Consider the following 20,084-nt stretch of genomic DNA (forward strand, 5'->3'; position numbering starts at 1 on the left):
ATACAGTATTTGTCCTTTAGTTTTTGGCTGGATTCACTCAGCATAATATTCTCTAGGTCCATCCATGTTATTACATGGTTCATAAGTTTATCTTGTCTTAAAGCTGCATAATATTCCATCGTATGTATATACCACAGTTTGTTTAGCCACTCTTCTGTTGATGGAGATTTTGGCTGTTTCCATCTCTTTGCAATTGTAAATAATGCTGCTATAAACATTGGTGTGCAAATGTCCGTTTGTGTCTTTGCCCTTAAGTCCTTTGAGTAGATACCTAGCAATGGTATTGCTGGGTCGTATGGCAGTTCTATATTCAGCTTTTTGAGGAACCGCCAAACTGCCTTCCACAGTGGTTGCACCCTTTGACATTCCCACCAACAGTGGATAAGTGTTAGGCACCATTTATTGAAGAGACTGTTCTGTCCCAGGTGAGTTGGCTTGACTGCCTTATCAAAGATCAAATGTCCATAGATGAGAGGGTCTATATCTGAGCACTCTATTCGATTCCATTGGTCGATATATCTATCTTTATGCCAATACCATGCTATTTTGACCACTGTGGCTTCATAATATGCCTTAAAGTCAGGCAGCGCGAGACCTCCAGCTTCGTTTTTTTTCCTCAAGATGTTTTTAGCAATTCGGGGCACCCTGCCCTTCCAGATAAATTTGCTTATTGGTTTTTCTATTTCTGAAAAATAAGTTGTTGGGATTTTGATTGGTATTGCATTGAATCTATAAATCAATTTAGGTAGGATTGACATCTTAACTATATTTAATCTTCCAATCCATGAACACTGTATGCCCTTCCATCTATTTAGGTCTTCTGTGATTTCTTTTAACAGTTTTTTGTAGTTTTCTTTATATAGGTTTTTTGTCTCTTTAGTTAAATTTATTCCTAGGTATTTTATTCTTTTAGTTGCAATTGTAAATGGGATTTGTTTCTTGATTTCCCCCTCCGCTTGTTCATTGCTAGTGTATAGAAAAGCTACAGATTTTTGAATGTTGATCTTGTAACCTGCTACTTTGCTGTACTCATTTATTAGCTCTAGTAGTTTTGTAATATTCAGATTCTCTATTTCTTTATTCATCCTCTGTCTAGATGTTCTGTCCATTGATGAGAGTGGGGAATTGAAGTCCCCAACTATTATGGTATTTGTGTCTATTTCCCTTTTCAGTGTTTGCAGTGTATTCCTCACGTATTTTGGGGCATCCTGGTTCGGTGCGTAAATATTTATGATTGTTATGTCTTCTTGTTTAATTGTTCCTTTTATTAGTATATAGTGTCCTTCTTTGTCTCTTTTAACTGTTTTACATTTGAAGTCTAACTTGTTGGATATTAGTATAGCCACTCCTGCTATATTCTGGTTGTTATTTGCATGAAATATCTTTTCCCAACCTTTCACTTTCAACCTATATTTATCTTTGGGTCTAAGATGTGTTTCCTGTAGACAGCATATAGAAGGATCCTGTTTTTTAATCCATTCTGCCAGTCTATGTCTTTTGATTGGGGTATTCAGTCCATTAACATTTAGTGTTATTACTGTTTGGATAATATTTTCCTCTACCATTTTGCCTTTTGTATTATATATATCATATCTGACTTTCCTTCTTTCTACACTCTTCTCCATACCTCTCTCTTCTGTCTTTTCATATCTGACTCTAGTGCTCCCTTTGGTATTTCTTGCAGAGCTGGTCTCTTGGTCACAAATTCTCTCAGTGACTTTTTGTCTGAGAATGTTTTAATTTCTCCCTCATTTTTGAAGGACAATTTTTCTGGATATAGGAGTCTTGGTTGGCAGTTTTTCTCTTTTAGTAATTTAAATATATCATCCCACTGTCTTCTAGCCTCCATGGTTTCTGCTGAGAAATCTACACATAGTCTTATTGGGTTTCCCTTGTATGTGATGAATTGTTTTTCTCTTGCTGCTTTCAAGATCCTCTCTTTCTCTTTGACCTCTGACATTCTAACTAGTAAGTGTCTTGGAGAACACCTATTTGGGTCTACTCTCTTTGGGGTGTGCTGCACTTCTTGGATCTGTAATTTTAGGTCTTTCATAAGAGTTGGGAAATGTTTAGTGAAAATTTCTTCCATTAGTTTTTCTCCTCCTTTTCCCTTCTCTTCTCCTTCTGGGACACCCACAACACGTATATTTGTGCGCTTCATAAAGTCCTTGAGTTCCCTGATACCCTGTTCAAATTTTTCCATTCTTTTCCCGATAGTTTCTGTTTCTTTTTGGAATTCAGATGTTCCATCCTCCAAATCACTAATTCTATCTTCTGTCTCTTTGAATCTATCATTGTAGGTATCCATTGTTTTTTCTATCTTTTCTACTTTGTCCTTCACTTCCATAAGTTCTGTGATTTGTTTTTTCAGTTTTTCTATTTCTTCTTTATGTTCAGCCCATGTCTTCTTCATGTCCTCCCTCAATTTATCGATTTCGTTTTTGAAGAGATTTCCCATTTCTGTTCGTATATTCAGCATTAGTTGTCTCAGCTCCTGTATCTTATTTGAATTATTGGTTTGTTCCTTTGACTGGGCCATATGTTCAATTATCTGAGCGTGATCCGTTATCTTCTGTTGGCGTCTGCGCATTTAGACAGATTTCCCTGGGTATTGGATCCAAAAGTTTGGAAGATCTTTCTGTGAAATCTCTGGGTTCTGTTTTTCTTATCCTGCCCAGTAGGTGGCGCTTGTGGCACATGTTTGTCTGCGGGTCCCGCCAGTAAAAGGTGCTGTGGGACCTTTAACTTTGGAAAACTCTCGCTGTCCAGGAGGTTCGCTAGCCGAAGCGGCTTGGAAGAGTGTGAGCCGGCCCGGCGTCCGAACGCGGGGAGGGTCGCTGGCCGCGGAAGCCCGGGAAAGCGCCCGTCCGAATTTCCTAGTCGGCCCGGGGCGACAAGCGTGGCGGGAGGGCGCCAGCCGTCGCGGCCCACCCGGGAGAGTGCACGTTCCCGGGGAGTCACGAGTTTGGAAGGGGCCTCCCCCACCCGTCACCGTTCTCCGCGACCTGGGGATTTCCGATCCAATTCTCTCAGTTGGTCCGGGGGGCCGCACGTGGTGTGGGCACCAGCCGCCGTGTTTTCAGGGGACCGCCTCTCCAATTCTCCTAGCTGGCCCGTGGAGGGGGAAGGGAGTGACTCCGGCCGCTTGCCGCCCCGCCCGGTGAAGCCCGCGCCCCTCGGCGATCTCACCCGAGCGGCTTCTCTCAGCCAGCCAGCCGTTCCAGGATGGGGTACGCTGTCTTTTTTATCTCTGTCGTGGCTTTGGGAGCTCTTCTGTATCGTTTCTACTCCCCTAGTAGCTGTCCTGGAGAAGAAACTAAGATCCGCGCGTCTTACTAAGCCGCCATCTTCTCCGGAAGTCCTATTATGCCTTTTTTTGTATTTTTTTATTCCTTCTCTTTCTTTATGCTTCAATCTGGATATTTTTCCTTTCCTGAGCCCATCTTCCAAAGTTCACTAATCCTTGTGTTTTTCTGTGTCTAGTCTACTATTAAACCCATATGTTAAAGTGTTAATTTTAGTAGTTTCAGTTTTAGACTTTCCATCTGGTTCTTTTTTTTTTTTTATACAGATCCAGATTTCTTGTGAGTCTCTGTCTTTTTCTCTAATTTCTTAAACATAATAATTTTAAACTCTAAGAATTGCTTTTGCTTGTTTTTATATTGTTTTTTTTTTCTCTACATTTTCAGTCATTTTATCCTTGTGGTTAACGTGATTCATTTTGGATTGGATGATGGGCATTTTGTATGAAGAATTGTAGGGGCTGCAGATGATGTTGTTTTTCTCCAGATAGGGGTAAACTTTCTTCTTGTAGGTAGCTATTGTACAGGTAGATCAGTTAAACTTGTTGAGGATTAGTTTTAGACTTTGTTATGGATGATGGATTTGAGCTTTGTGCTTTCCCCAAAGGCATAGCCTTAACATCTATCTTGTGATACTTACTCTTAGGGTATTGTCTTTATTCCTGGGGTGACCCTTCTGAGGTGTTATCTAATATCCCGGTGATTACCAAAGCTTCTGTATCTTGTTGGACTTGAACTCCAACCTCTACGTACCCAGCACTGTGCAACTACTAAAATATCTCCATAGGTCTTTAACCTTTCAGCTGCTCTTTTCTATTGGGTTTCTTGGAGGGAGTCCTGGAAAACTTTCTTAGAGAAACATTTCTTCAACTGAGAACTGAAGGCTCAGGTGGGTTAAGGAGGCAAAGATGGGGGAAGTGACTTTCAAACAAAGGGAAAAGTATGCACAACTAGCCTGAACAGGGAAGCAGCACAGGGCATTTGAGAAACTGAGAACAGCTTGTATTGCTGAAATGCAGAAGGCACTTTCAGATCGCTCATCATTGAATATTATAGAAAGCTGGAGAGTAGTATAAAAAGGCTTGCATTGTTCAAGGTTCACTCTAATTAAGGTATGGAGAACAGATTGAAAGAGGTGATTATGGATATTATAGAGAAAAGACTGATTCTGTCAAGCTATCATGGTGGTTTAGAGTCTGGGATTGTGGCAGTGGACATGGCAACATGTAAATGGATTTGAGAAATATTTAGAGAGTAAAATTTACAGTTGATGGTTTGGATATGTGAGATGAGGGAGAGGGAAATGTCACGGATGCCTTCTAGGTTTACATTTTCGACTGGTGGCTGAATGCTGGAGCATTCCCTGAGAAAATAAGTATTGAAAAAGATGCATATTTGGTTATGGATATTCTGAGTTTGAGATATGAGATATTGGTAAGAGATCTCTATATGTCTAGATAATTTTTTTTGGTTATAAATCTAAAATAATTATAAGTGAATTTCACAACCAGTGAGCAGAATTTGTTCCTAAAGGAAAACAAATGAAGAGCACCAAAAAGTTCCATTAAAATCCCTAGTTATGTATTATGATGAACTAGAGATATTCCCTTGAGGTTGCTTGTGAAAGAATTAATTCTTATACCTTATTATCTGTTTTAGCAAATGTATTACCTTGATGTTTAAAAGAAAGCTAAGCTATCAAATTAATTTGACTTTTCCTTTCCTTTCATTTTCTAGCCACAATAGGAGCTCCACAACTAAGTATGATAGGCCTCTTTTCTGAAATTTATAAAAGCAATGGAGCGACAGGATTTTTCAGAGGCCTGACTCCAAATTTCTTAAAGTTTCTTCCTTCAGTATGTGTGAACTGTGTAGTTTATGAATCAATAAAAATACTCTTGGGAATATTGTAGAAGTGAAATCTTGAACTGTCATTATCCATGTACTTGCTTATAAGTGTGGAAATGTCTTAGTTTTTTCCCTTAAATTTTAAGAGGTCTGTATGAAAAGATGCTATATCCATTCTGCAAAAAGAGTGAACGTGCTTCGATGGTTTGGAGGTTTTATGGAACCCAGAAAAAATCTGCTTGCTGGAATAATTTATAAGAGGAGCTCAGAAAGAAAAGTCAGAGAATTTGAGAAGCAAAAGCCAGAGGGTTTGAGAGAGAAGCAGCCAGAAACTAAAAGTAATGAAACCCAGGAAAGAAGGACCAGCAGACACTGCCATGTGCTTCCCATGTGACAGAGGAGTCCCAAATTGCCAGCAGCTTTTCTTCAGGAAGAAGGTATCGTCCGGTTGGTGCCTTGATTTGGACATATTCATGGCTTGAGAACTGTAAGCTTGTAAATTAATAAGTCCGTTTTGTAAAAACCAGTCCATTTCTGGTATATTGTAGTTCAGCATCTTTGGCAAATTGAAACACATACTAATTAGACTTCATTTTAATTTTAATTTTATATAAATCAGAATCATAGTCTATTAGGTCATTTATGAGTTAAAAATTTAATATTCATAAAATGTACTTACGCTTCTCTAAATTTTTATGATCACTCACCAGAAATTTGAATTTAAAGAGATTAAAATGCAATTCATACTACCTAATATAAGTTAATTTTAATATTAACCTGATATAATTTTTTATGTGGCAAAATTTGAATATTTTGAAGCTTTTCAGCATCTCCTACTTTATATTTTAAAAAGCTAACATTTCATGTATTTTGAAGCCTTGTTATTATTAGCAGCGCACATATTTTGGTTATTATGCTATCTTGATTAATCAACCCACCTAACCTTACAAGATGTCTCCCTTAATCTGAATTCTTCCTTATCGGATATTAATATAGCCAATCCAGCTTTCTTATGATTACTGTTTGCACAGTATTTCTTTATGTAGCCATTTATATTTATCTTTATATTTTATTTTTGTGGGAAGTATATAATTGGGTTTTGCTTGCTTTGCAGTTTAATTGGAGTAGATATAAAATTTACATTTAATATAGTTATTATATGACTGGCTCTAAGTCTTTTATCTTGTTTGTTTTCTGTTTGTCCCATGGACTCTTTTTCCTCTTTTTTCTGTTCTCTTACATTCTTTTGAGCTATCTCAGTACGTTTTAGTATTCCATTCTGTCTCCTCTGTTGGTTTATTAGTTACAACTCAATGTTTTATTTTTCATTGTTTGCTCTATAGTCTATAGTTGGCATTTTAAACACATAGAACTCCACATATAATGAAAAAACTTTATGACAGTCTATTTCTGTTTTCTCCTCCCATCCTTTTTTTATTATAGTTACCCATTTTACTTCCATGTGTTATAAGCTCTGTAATATATTGTCATATTTGCTTTTTTGTGTGTGTCAGGGGAGCGCGGTCATATTTGCTTTTGACAGTTAATTATCACTTAAATAAAAAAATCTTTTATATTTATGAGTGTCTGGTACTTATATTTCCTACAAGTTATTTTTTTTGGCATGGGCAGGCTCCAGGAATTGAACCTGGGTCTCTGATGTGGTAGGTGAGAATTCTGCCACTGAGCCACAGTTGCTCACTCTCTTATAAGTTTTTTTTTTTTTTTTTTTAAAGAGAGAGGGAGGAAAGGAAGGAAAGACAGAGAAGGAAGGAAGGGAGGAAGAAAGGGAAACATTTTTAAACATTTTCTTGTTTTATTATATTTTGTTTGTTTGTTTATTTTTTACATGGGCTGGGGCCGGGAATCGAACCGGGGTCCTCCGGCACGGCAGGCAAGCACTCTTGCCCGCTGAGCCACCGCGGCCCGCCCTCTTATAAGTTTTTAATAGCATCTTTTTATTAATTCTTAAAACTCATTCAATTAAATAATATACATTTTATGAGTATTTGATCCTATCTTTATTATAGCACTTAAGTTCAATTTTATATGTTTACATACCTAGAGTACACAGATAGTGAGCTATGAGAACAAATTCAGTGGCCTTTATTTTTATATGTCTGGCATTTAGCAAAATGTCTGGTAGAAACATATATTTTCATATGAAATATGTAATATCAGGTAATATGTCAGATAAAATATCTGATGGGGTTTTATTAAAGAATAAGTGAATTTTACTCAGTGGTCCATGGTTTGGTATTTTTTAAGAAAAAATAATTCACTTTAAAACACTAGTGTGGAGGACCTTCTGGGGAAGATGGTGGAGCTCCAGGACTCACTTCTCTCTCACAAACAGCTAGTAAACAAGCAGCAACTGAAGCAATTGTTCTGGGGCTTCAGAGGCCAGAATATTGTACAGCATCCAGGGAAGGGCAGGAGGAAAGGGCAGATCAAGTTTGGTGGAAACTGTGAGTAGCTTGCTCTGCATCCTCCACTCTCAGGGTGGCCTGCCTTGGGATATTGTTTCAAGCCACCCCAGATAGAGGTGGATGTTTAAGGATATCGTGGCTTTCCTTAGGGATACTGGGAACAGTTTGCAGAAGGGTGCCATTTGCTGGGCAAGCCAGGAAAGCACAGCTTTGAGGAGCTGTCAAAAGGGTTTTTGGCATCATTCCTCACCCCCTCCCCGGGCAACTTGGAGCCAGTCTGTGGCCACTTTGTGGGTCTCTGATCATGATATGGTTGGGAAATACTGACTTAGGAAAGTCCTCTCTGGGGTGACATTTCTTCCAGAATTTGTTCTCTAGACAAGAGCAAAAGGGACAAAGAAAGGAGTGTAAAAAAAAAAACCTATAGAGACAAACCCAAACCAAACCTATCAGATCAAGATTTCTAGAGAAGAAATTGAAGAAAGGAAGCTTTCTCCTGGGGGAGTGAAACAATTTTACAATAGTGCAATCTTAAAAATTGTACCACGTATTCCAGCAAGAATCATATGAAAAAGAACTGAAAAAATCTGGTCAGTTAAGCACAGAGCATTCTAAAGGTCTAGAAAGCATTGACTCAAGTGTCAAAGAAGAGCCTTAATACAAAACCCTATGCAAGAGAGAAAAACTGACCTTCAGAGCAAACTCATCAAGATAATCAAATGCCAACACATGACCCCCAAAATTATATGCCATACTAGGAAACAGGAAGATATAGGCCCAAAGAACACATTAAAACTTCAAAAGAGACAGAGAATTTGAAACAATTAATCAATGATGTTAAAACAAATCTCCTAAATCAATTACAGGTGATGAAAGAAAATATGGCTTAACAGATAAAGGATATTAAGACGAAAATGTGTGAGCATTAAGAAGAATTTGAAAGTATAAAAAGTAACCTAACAGAAATGGGAATGAACAGCATGATAGAAGAGATTAAAAATATATTGGAGGTATACAACAGCAGATTTGAACAGGCAGAAGAAAGAATCAATGAACTAGAAGACAGAACAATCAAAATCTTACAGACAGAAGAACAGATAGAGACAAAAATGAAAAAAATTGAGCAGGGATTTGAATGACAGCATAAATGCAAAAACAGATGCATTATGGGTGTCCCAGAAGGAACAGAGAAGGGAATAGGGGCTGAAAGAATATTTGAGGAAATAATGGCCAAATATTCCCCAAGTCTTATGAAAGACATAGATACACATGTCCAGGAACCACAATGTACTCCAAAAAGAAATGACTCCTAAAAGACCTACTCTGAGACACATACTAATCAGAATGTCAAGTGCCAAGGATAATACTGAATAATGAGAAAATACTGAAAGAAGCAATAGAAAGCAATTCATCACATATAAAAGAACTGCAATAAGACTAATTTCCCATCAGAAACCATGGATGTTAGAAGTCAGTGGTCTGATATTAGAAGGTACTGAAAGAGAAAAACTGCCAGCCAAGAATTTTTATATGGATAAACTGTACTTCAAAAATGAGGTGGGGGGGGGAGTTTAAAATAATCACAGATAAACAGAAACTGAAGAGAGTACATCAAGAAGAGACCTGCCCTACAAGTTCTGTGGGCTTGAAGTGAGTGTAGAAATGAAGATTATCAGTTAGCATAACTAAAAGGGTAAAAAGAGAGAGAGAAAAAGATACAACATATATAAACCAAAGGAAAAATGGTTGAAGCATATACTGGCTTTACAGTAATAACATTGACTGTTAATGGTTTAACTCCCCAATCAAAAGAAACTGATTGAAAGAATGGATTTAAAAAAAAGCATAATACAACTATATATGTCTACAAGAGACTCACTTTAGACCCAAGGACACAATTAGGTTGAAAGTGAAAAGTTGGAAAAAGATATTCCATGTGAAAAGTAACAAAAAAAAGAGTATAATAATATCAGAAAAACAAAGGAAATTAAGTGCAAGTCTGTTTAAGAGTCAAAGAAGGACACTATATATTAATAAAAGGGGAAATCCACTAAGAAGAAATAACAATCATAAATATTTATGCGCCTAAACATGGTGCCCCAAAATACATGAGGCAAACACTGGCAAAACTGAAGGGAGAAATAGATGATTCTACAATAATAGATCGAGATGTTAATACGTCACTCCCATCAGTAGACAGAACATCTAGACAAGAGAATCAGGAAGGAAACAGAGAACTTGAATAATATGATAAATGAACTAGACCCTACAGATACTTACAAAACATTGCACTCCTGAAAAGCAAGATACACATTCATCTCAAGTGCTCATGGACCATTCTCCAGGATAGACCATATGTTGCATCACAAAACAAGTCTCAGTACATTTTAAAAGATTGAAATTATACAAAGCACTTTCTCTGAAGATAATGGGATGAAGCTGGAAATCAATAACAGGAGAACTGTAAAATTCACAAATATTTTGGAGTTAAAGAACACACACTTAAACAATCAGTGGGTCAAAAAATAAATTCCAAGAGAATCAGTAAATATCTTGAGATGAAAGGAAATGAGAACACAGCATATCAAAACTTAATGCAGTATGGTCAGTGCTGGGAGGGAAATTTATAACCCTAAATGCTTACATTAAAATGAAGAAAGACTCCAAATCAAAGACATAACAGCACACCTGGAGGAACTAGGAAAAGAATAGGAAACAACCCTAAAGCCAATTGAAGGAAAGAAATGACAAAGATTAGAACAAATAAATAATTTGAGAATTAAAAAAAACAGTACAGAGACTTAACAAAAGTTGGTTCTTTGAGAAGATCAATACAACTGACAAAACCTTAGCTAAATTGACAAAAAAAGAGAAGATGCAAATAAAAAGAAATCAGAAATGAGAGGGAGGACATTACTACTGACCCCACAGAAATTAAAAAAAGATCATAAGAGGATACTATGAACAACTATATACCAATAAATTAGACAATCTATATGAAATGGACAAATTTCTAGAACTGTGCAAACTATGTACACTGACTCCAGAAGAAACAGAAAACTTTAGCAAACCAATTACAAGAGATTGAATCAGTAATCAAAAACCTCCCATCAAAGAAAGCCAAGGACCAGAGACTTCATGGGTGAATTCTACCAATCATTTCAAGAAAAATTAATACCAATCCTGCACAAACTCTTCTGAACAATTGAAGAGGGGAACACTACCTAACCCATTCTATGAGGTCAACATCACCTCAATTCTAAAGCCAGATAAAGATAATGCAAGAAAAGAAAATTAAAGATCAATCCCTCTAATGAATATAGGTGCAAAAATCTTCAACAAAATACTTGCAAATCGAATCCAACAGCACATGAAAAGAATTGTACACCATGATCAAGTGGCTATTATCCCATGTATGCAAGGGTGGTTCAATGCAAGAAAACCCGAGATAGTACAACACATTAACAAATAGAAGAGGAAAAACCACATGATCATCTCAATTGATGCAGAAAAGACACTTGATAAAATTCAGCATCCTTTCTTGATAAAAAAACTTTGAAGAATAGGAATAAAAGGAAACTTTATTTCATATATGAAACTCCACAGCCAATATCATACTCAGTGGTGAAAGACTGTGACAAGATCTGGAACAAGGAAAGGATACCCATTGTCACACTGTTATTCAGCATTGTGTTAGAAGTGCTAGCCAAAAGCAGTTAGGCAAGAAAAAAGAAATAAAATGTGTACAAATTCAAAAGGAAGAAGTAAAAAGATCGGAGTGGAGGGCTCACTGTTCCTGACTTTAAAGTATATTATAAAGCTATAGTGATCAAAACAGCATGGTACTGACAAAAAGACAAATGTATCAACTAAAAGAATTGAGTTAAGAATTAGACCATCACATCTGTGCGCAGTTGAGGTTTGATAAGGCTGCCAAGTCACTCAATGGGGAAAGAATAGTCTCCTCGACAACTGGCGCTAAGAGAACTGGATATCCATACACAAAATAATGAACAAGGACTCCTATTTCACACCTTATACAAAAATTAACTAAAAATAGAGCAGACCATGGTGGCTCAGCAGGCAGAGTTCTTGCCTACCATGCTGGAGACCTGGGTTCGATTCTGGTACTTGCCCATGTTAAGAAGAAAAAACAAACTCAAAATGGATCCAAAATCTAAATATAAGGACTAGGATATAAAACTCTTAGAAGGGGCATGGATGGTTCAGTGATAGAATGCTCACCTTCTACATGGGAGACTGGGTTTGATTCCCGGACCATGCACCTAAACAAACAAACAAACAAACAAAAAACTCCTAGAAGAAAATTCAGGGAAATATTTTCATGATCTTGTGGTAGGCAATGGTTTCTTGGACTTTACACCCAGAGCACAAGCAAGAACAACACAAAATAGATAAATGAGACTCCTCAAAATTAAAAGTTTTGTGTCTCAAAGGACTGTCAAAAAGTGAAAAAGCAACCTAATCAATAGAAAAGAATATTTGGAAGCCACCTATCTGTAAGGGTTTAATATCCAGAATAATCCTACAACTCAACAATAAAAAGACAAATACCGCAATTAAAAAACGGGCAAAAGACTTGATAGACATTTCTCCAAAGAGGAAATACAAATGTCTAAAAAGAACATGAACACAGGATTAGCACTCGTAGCTATTAGGGAACTGCAAATAAAAATCACAGTGAGATAGCATTTCACAGCTACTAGAAAGGCACTAGTACTAAAACAAAAACAAAAAACAAAAAAACAGAAAAACTACAAGTTTTGGAGAAGATATAGTGAAATAGGAGCACTCAGTCACGGCTGGGGGTGGGACGGGGAGGAATGTAAAATGATGCAGCTGTTGTGGAAGATAGTTTGGTAGTTCCTCAGAAAGTTAAGTAGAGAATTACCGTATGATCAGTTAATCCTGCTACTGGATATATACCCAGAGGAACTGAAAGAGGGATTTGAATAAACATTTCCATACTGATCTTCATAGTGACATTCTTCACAATTACCAAAACATGGAAGCAACCTAAGTGTCCATCACCGACAAAGGGATAAACAAAATGTGGTATAGACATACCATGGAATAGTATTCAGCCGTCAAAAGGAATGAAGTCTTGACACATGCGTGGATGGACCTTGAAGACATCATGTTGAGTGAAATAAGCCAGACACAAAAGCACAAATGTTATATGATCTCACTGATATGAACTAATTATAATAGGCAAACTCATAGAGTTAGAGTCTAGAATATATGTTAACAGGGGGTAGACTGGAGATAGAGAATGGGGAGCTGATGCTTAATCAGTACAGAATTTGTGTTCAGGCTGATTGTAAAGGTTTGGAAATGGTTGATGTTGATGGAGCACATTATTGTGAGTGTAATTAACAGCTTTGAGTTGTTGTGTGAATGTGGTTGAAAGGGACATTTGGGGTTGTGTGTGTTACTAGAATGAGAATGAGGAGATAAAATATTGACTGTGTAATACAAGGAACTCTGTTGTGGATGATGGACTGGGGTTAGTAAGTGCAAGTATTAAGAAATTATAAAAAAAAGTATGGCATGAATACAATGTGTTAATATTAGAGTGGCATATGGGATAAAAATACATCTAATGCAAACTATGGATGATAATTAATAGTATTATTTTAATATTCTGTCAACAGTTTTAACAAAGGTATCACACTAATACAAAGCGTCAACAATGGGGGGAGGAATATGGGACCATTGTATTTTTTACATGATATTTTTGTAAATCTGCAACTTTTCCAACTAAAAAATGTTACAAAAAATCATTATGCTTAAGTGAAAGAAACAAGACACAAAGTACTACGTATTGTATGATTATTGTTTATATAAAATGTATATATAAATAAATCTATAGAGACACAAATAAATTAGTAGGGATGTAGGGCTGGGGAAGGGTAGAGGGATTGAGAGGTGACTGCTAAGGGGTATATGATTTTTCATTTTGGAGTAATGAAAATGTTCTACAGTTCATTGTGGTGATGAACTATATACCAAAGCCACTGACTGTGATTGGATGGACTGTCTGGTATGTGAATATGTCTCAATAAAACTCCCTTAAAACTAATGTAGGCCTGTCACTAGACTACTTCTAATTTTCAAAGAGAGATTGAGGATACAAAGTTTCAATGCAACAAATTTCAGAACTAAGTTTCCATATAATCCCTCAAGAGTGCTTTCTAGTTTGCTAGCTGCCGGAATGCAAAATACCAGAAACAGAATGGCATTTAAAAAGGGGAATTTAATAAGTTGCTAGTTTACAGTTCTAAGGCCGAGAAAATATCCCAATTAAAACAAGTCTATAGAAATGTCCAAGCAGAAGTATCCAGGGAAAGATACCTTGGTTCAAGAAGGCCAATGAAGTTCATGGTTTCTCTCTCAAGTGGGAGGGCACATGGCAAACACAGTCAGAGTTTCTCTCTCATCTGGAAGGGCGTATGGTGAATATGGCATCATCTGCTAGCTTTCTCTCCTGGTTTCTGGTTTCATGAAGCTCCCCAGGAGGCATTTTCCTTCTTCATCTCCAAAAGTCACTGGCTTGTGGACTCTCTGCTTTGTGGTGCTGCTCTCTCTGAATCTCCCATTCTCCAAAATGTTTCCTCTTTTATAGGACTCCAATAAACCAATCAAGGCCCACCCAAATGGGTGGAGACATGTCGTCACCTAATCCAGTTTAACAGCCATGCGACTAAATCACATCATCCAGGGAGATGCTCTGATTACAGTTTCAAACATACAGTATTGAATAGGGATTATTCTACCTTTATGAAATGGGATTTTGATTAAAACATGGCTTTTCTAGGGGGCATATATCCTTTTAAACCAGCACAAGTGGATGCCACAATTTTCCAGTGCATCGATTTTGCAAGATCTCAGGCCCACAAAAGAGCCTGAGAAGGAGCAGTCAGGTTGGATGATGGCAGGAATCCGTGGTATTCTCAAAGACGAACAGGTGTTTCAGGATGGAAGGCGTGGTCAGCCGTGTCTAAACATGACAAAGAAATAAGACCAAGATTTTAAGGTTTCCTTTGGACTCTGTGCGAGGAAGTTAAGTAAGAGGTGATGACGGCTGAGACCGCAGAGGATGGAGGAGAAAGTGGGAAGTGAGAAAAACGAAGTGGGTTCTTGGAAACAAGCCAGACTGAGGGAGGGGAAGAGACACAGGGACAAAGGCAGAGGCTGTCCGGGGAACACGCGTCTCTTTAGATCCCTCTCTCAGGATTAGCAAGGTCCCCAGCCCTAGGCGCTGACCTTCCGTGGGAGGACCAGGGTTGAGGGTCCGAGTAACTCACACCGGCTGCCTCCTTGCCACAGTCATTGTGCTATCAGGCAGGGTTGGCGCCGTGAGATTCTAGACACCCGAGCGCTCTTTCGACGGCACCCGGAAAATGCATCCGCCTTCCCAACCCCCTTCTGCTGCCCTGGGTATAGATCACCACCCAGCGCGGCGCCTGGGACAGGATTCCCACGGGGCGGCGCATCTGAGGTTCTGCTGAGGGTCCTCTCCGCTGCGCCTGGAGGCCCTGGGCGGGGTCCCCTCTCCCCACTGCGTTCGGACCCGCCGCGGCTCCGCTGGGCAGTTGGGGCAGCCGCGCTGGTAGCGCCCACCCGAAGAGGCCACCGAAAGAGCCACGGTGCGGTGGGTGGGCGCTGCGTGCTCCAACTGGAGGCCCTCGAGGAGGACCAAAGCGGCTCTTGGAATTTGCTGAACCAGGACGGGGACCGGAAGGTGGACATCATTGAGCCCCAGGAGGGGTTCCAAACCTTGGGCACCTCGTTTAAGGGGGACTCGGAGCTGGCGAGTGGCCAGGGGAATGCGGTGCCCGGAGTCTCAGAGACGCTGGGCAGAGGGTGAAGCCAAACTTGCATCTTCAGAGCTCCCGTCAAAGGCCTGTGGAGTGAGGATGGAACTGTCTTCAGTGAGCCTCCTCACAGAGGATAACAGCCCAACAAAACATCTTCTCAACTTTGTTTTTGAAACAGTCATCTTCCACAGTGACAAAAGCCTTCTCCTGGGCTTTTTGTTTTTGGAGATGCTGAGTGGGTTTCTGGTGACTTATTCAACATTTATTGGACCTCCACAGTACGTCAGGAGCCCTGTTAGCCTTTGTGAATGCAGAAGTAAAAGACTATCTCTGCTTTCAGGAAGTTCACAGCTTATCCCCTCCAGACTGATGGCTTGATTGAACCATCTACATATTTTTGTATTTATTTTGTTCCTGGACCTTGTGTCTTAGAACATTCTCAGTTTCAAGCAGGGCAATCTGTGGTCCTGTTCCTCTCTTAGTCCAGAATTCCAGAACACTTCACGCCAAGCTGCCAATTTCCCCCTGCTCCTATGTATTTGAAAAGGGATGTCAGAGAAGAAACCTGAGAGTTATGATCAAAGTGGACTGGTAAGGATATAGGAACACTGCATGAGTAGTGTTTGGGTACGTACTCTCTTCTAGAGAATGGCATCCCATTTTTGCAAGATATCATCTTCAAGCTGTTGCTTGGAAATAAAACACTTATTTGTCCTGTCATTCTGGAGGTTGGCAGCATCTGAGTGGTACTGTCTTTGATAGGACTGGTAGATCCTGTGTCATCTACCCACTGTCATACTACCTTTGCTATTTAATGGGGCCTTGGGTTAATGCAATGTGATGCCTAATCCCATGTTAGAACATGAAGCACTCTGCAATGCTTGGATTGTCTGGCTGGTTGAAACTCTGCAGGCAAGTAGGACAAACCTATACCTAGAATATATGTCAGTTCCAGTCAAGATGAAACACTGTACCTGTCAGAGTGGAAGCGTTTCAGAGTACTCAACTTACCACTCAGTGGCTGGTAGGTTTCCTCAAAGGATGGTATTGTGTGAGCAACTCTGTATTAATATCTGATGCAAGTAAGTTGGGCATTTGGCAGCAGCAGTAGCTAGATCAGCCTTGGTGAGTTGGGGGAGGGGTGGTCCATGCTTTTGGGTCCCTGGATAGCCTCCATGTCCACCACCTTGGCTGCTCCATTCATGAGCCCATGCGTCAGCACCAATGTCCATTGTATTGGCCAATAACGGAGGCTTGCTGACTTCAACTGGCTGGTGTAAGTGACCAAATGTACTGGTTTCCCAGTTGCTAAGACAAATGCCATAAATTGGGTTGGCTTAAACAATGGGAATTTATAAGCCCATGGTATTGAGGATAGAAATCCCAAATTGATGCATCATCAAGGTGATGCTTTCTCCTTGAAGATTGTGGTGCTCTGGGGCTGGCGGCCAGCAATCCTTGGGCCTTTGGCTATCTGTCATGTGGCAGTGCACATTCATTTGAGTTAAGCAGGCTTAAATTATCGTGTATTTGCTCAATTTTCTCCCACTTTTACTACTGTGAAACCTAGTCATTCATAGTGTGAACTTTGATGTCATTGGGATTTCACTTGGCAAAAAAAAAAAAAAAGCAATATTACATAGGAGGAGCTATTGACCTTTTCTCATTAGCCTCCAACAATTAACGTGATCTTACTTGATGGTACTTTGTAAACACAAATTGTACAGGGGCAATGAAATCTATATTTGTCCTTAGTTATAAGATGGCTTTCTGGTTCCTTATGTTGTTTCTTTTTAGATTATCTTCAAAAGGAAAACACGAAATTAGAAAATTCTCATAGAGGATACCCAGACCCCTAGGAATTTGTGGATCGCAGGCAACGTTTGTTCTAGATTATAGGCAAATTCAATCTGCCAGTGCTCCCTATCTTTCCTCCTGGGCCCCAACCACTTTCTTAAAGGTCTGCTGAGAGGCAGCGGGCCTGGAAAACCAGCCCAAGAGCTTACCAAACAGAAAGAAATGTGCAGTTGTCAGAGTTCTATTTATAATCCCTTTACTCCTCCCAGTGAAATCCTCCTATTTTAGCACTGGGTCTAAATGTCTTTGATCTATAACAGTCCTCATGCTCATTGAGGAAGAATAGTGAATTGCCACCCACACCTTTCCATTATGACTTCTAGAATTCTGGTTCCATGGCTAACAACCCTCTAAGAACTGAGACTTTTTTTTTTTTTTTTTTTTTTACAAAACCTTGCTTCCTCCTGGTCTTACTGAAGCAGCTCTCCTCTGAGGAGCCCTTTGGTAGCCTCTCAGGTTTGGGAGGTGAGGTGGGAGTCCCTCCCCTTACAGAAGCTCACTGCTTCCTTGAGGCCCATGCCATCTGCCAGCTGGATCTACCCATTAGTCTCTGTCACCTGCTGACCACAGCCTGGGCGACTTCTCCATCCACCTGGATGATCTGTCCAAACACCCATAGACTTCCTAGTTCTTCACCTTATTCCTCCAGTGATGTTCACTTCCACGCCATTTCAGCATCTCACTCTGATGGCTCCACTTGGGTAAGATTCCTCACACATGAAATGTAAAGCGGTGTAGTGCCCACGTGCTAGGGTTGTCGTGAAGACTAAACAAGACAAGGCTTGAACACCTTGAGAACCCAGTCGTCAGTACGTTAGGTGTTACTGCAGTAATTTATGTGTCTGTGAGAGGGCTGGAAATACTGCAGAAAGATGTCCGCTCCTACTGCTTTTACTGGGAGTGTGGAAGATTCTGAAACACCAGAAAGGGAACCCCCCAGGGGCGGGTTCCCTCCGCTTGCCGCCATCAGAGCGATCCCGGCATTTGGGCTTCGACTCCCGCGGGCCTACTGGGCGCTGGGAGCCCCGTGCCCGGCGCCGAGCCCCAGCGCCGAGCCCCAGCGCGATGCACTGCGCCGCTGCGCTCTCGCGCCTGCGACCTCGGAGCTCAGGAATCGCTCCCGGCACTGCCGGGTTGGGGTCGGCGGCAACCGCGGGGGTGGGCGCCGAGGCGGGCGCCCTTGCAGCGGGAGGTCGGGCGAAGGGTGACCTTAGGAGCGCACGCTTGTCTTGCCAGAGGGAATGAGAGAAGAGTCAAGTTACTTTGCATGTGTCGAAAAGTAATTCTCTAAAAGTTCCGACTGCGAAGTGTCCGCAGCCGGGGCTGGGCGGTGCGGCCGTGCCCCCGCGCACGGGAGTAGTCTTTCACGTACTGTGAGTGTGGCCACGCCACTGCCGCGCCCTGACAGCTGAAGCCCCAGTGCCGCACGCACATGGGCGACGGGCCGTTTCGCTGCACGACAAGCAGCTATGACAGCAGGGACAGCTGCAAGCTGACAAGGCACACGGTCACCCACCCGGGCGAAACCCCCCTACTATTACATTTGCCATACTCACTTTACCCAGAGCCGTTCCATGAAGTAGCACAGTGCCCAAAAACACACCAAGAAGGTGGCCAAATTTTACTGTCCCTAAGGTGACATAGTCTTAGCCTGAAAAAACTATTTGGGCGCCCATTTGGGAAGACAGCATTCTCTGATGGAGCAAGACAAGCGGTGCACTTTCTGCGGTTCCATTTTGACAAGACCAGTATGCCTTTACCCACCACCAGAGATCCCATAAAAATGAGACGCGCATCAAGTGAGACTGTTTTAGCTCCTAAGCTGCTCGAATACAATGTACCAGAAACAAACGGCTTTTAAAAAGGGAATTTATTAAGTTGCAAGTTTACAGTTGGAAAAACATGAAAATGTCCAAATTAAGGCATCAAGGGAAAGAGACCTTAACACCAAAGAAAGGATTGACGAAGTTTGGGGTTTTTCTTTCAGCTGGGAGGGCACATGGTGATGTCTGCTAGCCTTCTCTCCTCCTTTCATAAGGCTTCCCCAGCAGCCTTTGCCTTCTGCTCCAAGGGTCTCTGGCTGCGTGGGCTCTGTTGGTTCTGGTGGCTCTAAAGCTTTTCCCAAAATGGTTCCCTCTTAAAGGGCTCCAGTAAGCAACCCCACCTTGAATGGGTGAACATGTATCTCCCTGGAGACCATCTCATCAAAGGTTACTGCCCAAAATTGGGTGGGTCACATCTCCATGGAAACAATAAAAAAACTCATCCAGCAATACTGAATGAGGATTAAAGGACATAGCTTTTCTGGGGCACATCATAGCTTCAAACTTGCACAGTGACCAAGGGTAATTATGCATGCAAACAGAACCAGTACATGGTACACTAAAGAACCCATACTCCAGGGAAGCCTTATAATTTTAGCCACTGCTGCAAGGCCTTCTGAAATATCAAACTTGTCAGAGTGCATATCAGGGGGCACCCGGTCCCCAGAATTACCCCATCACTTTCCCCAGTTTAAAATGTGGAAAAACATTTTCATACCAAAACAACTTGACAACGTAGGATTGTGTCAGTCCTAAAAAGAAAAAAAAAAAGGGAAAAACAAAGGAGAAAATAAGAAAGATAGATGTGAAACACTAAATTTGTAAATCACTAAATTTGTAAATCACTTTCAGTAGAATTGACATCATAACAATATTTTGCTTTCCACTTCATGGAGATGGAATATCTGCCCATTTATTTAGGTCTTCTATGATTTCTTTTAGCAATATTTTATAGTTTTCCATGTATAAGTCCTTGGTTAAATT

General features: G+C 40.4%; 2 protein-coding genes across 2 annotated transcripts in view; both read left to right on the top strand.

Moving 5' to 3' along the window:
* Positions 1–15,470, top strand: part of LOC143649069 (mitochondrial adenyl nucleotide antiporter SLC25A24-like) — an 84,262-nt gene extending 68,792 nt beyond the window's left edge. Inside the window, 2 exon segments of the mRNA XM_077119343.1 lie at positions 5,040–5,211; positions 14,930–15,470. Of these exon segments, the coding sequence (XP_076975458.1) occupies positions 5,040–5,211; positions 14,930–15,470 (713 nt within the window).
* A 2,201-nt stretch (positions 15,471–17,671) lies between these two features.
* LOC143649933 (mitochondrial adenyl nucleotide antiporter SLC25A24) overlaps positions 17,672–20,084 on the top strand; it is an 84,122-nt gene continuing 81,709 nt past the window's right edge. The window contains exon 1 of the mRNA XM_077120066.1: positions 17,672–17,978. The gene's annotated coding sequence lies outside the window, so the exon portion shown is untranslated. The remainder of the gene's footprint in view (positions 17,979–20,084) is intronic.

Source organism: Tamandua tetradactyla, chromosome 11 (genome assembly GCF_023851605.1).
Source record: "Tamandua tetradactyla isolate mTamTet1 chromosome 11, mTamTet1.pri, whole genome shotgun sequence".
Taxonomy (NCBI): Eukaryota; Metazoa; Chordata; class Mammalia; order Pilosa; family Myrmecophagidae; genus Tamandua; species Tamandua tetradactyla.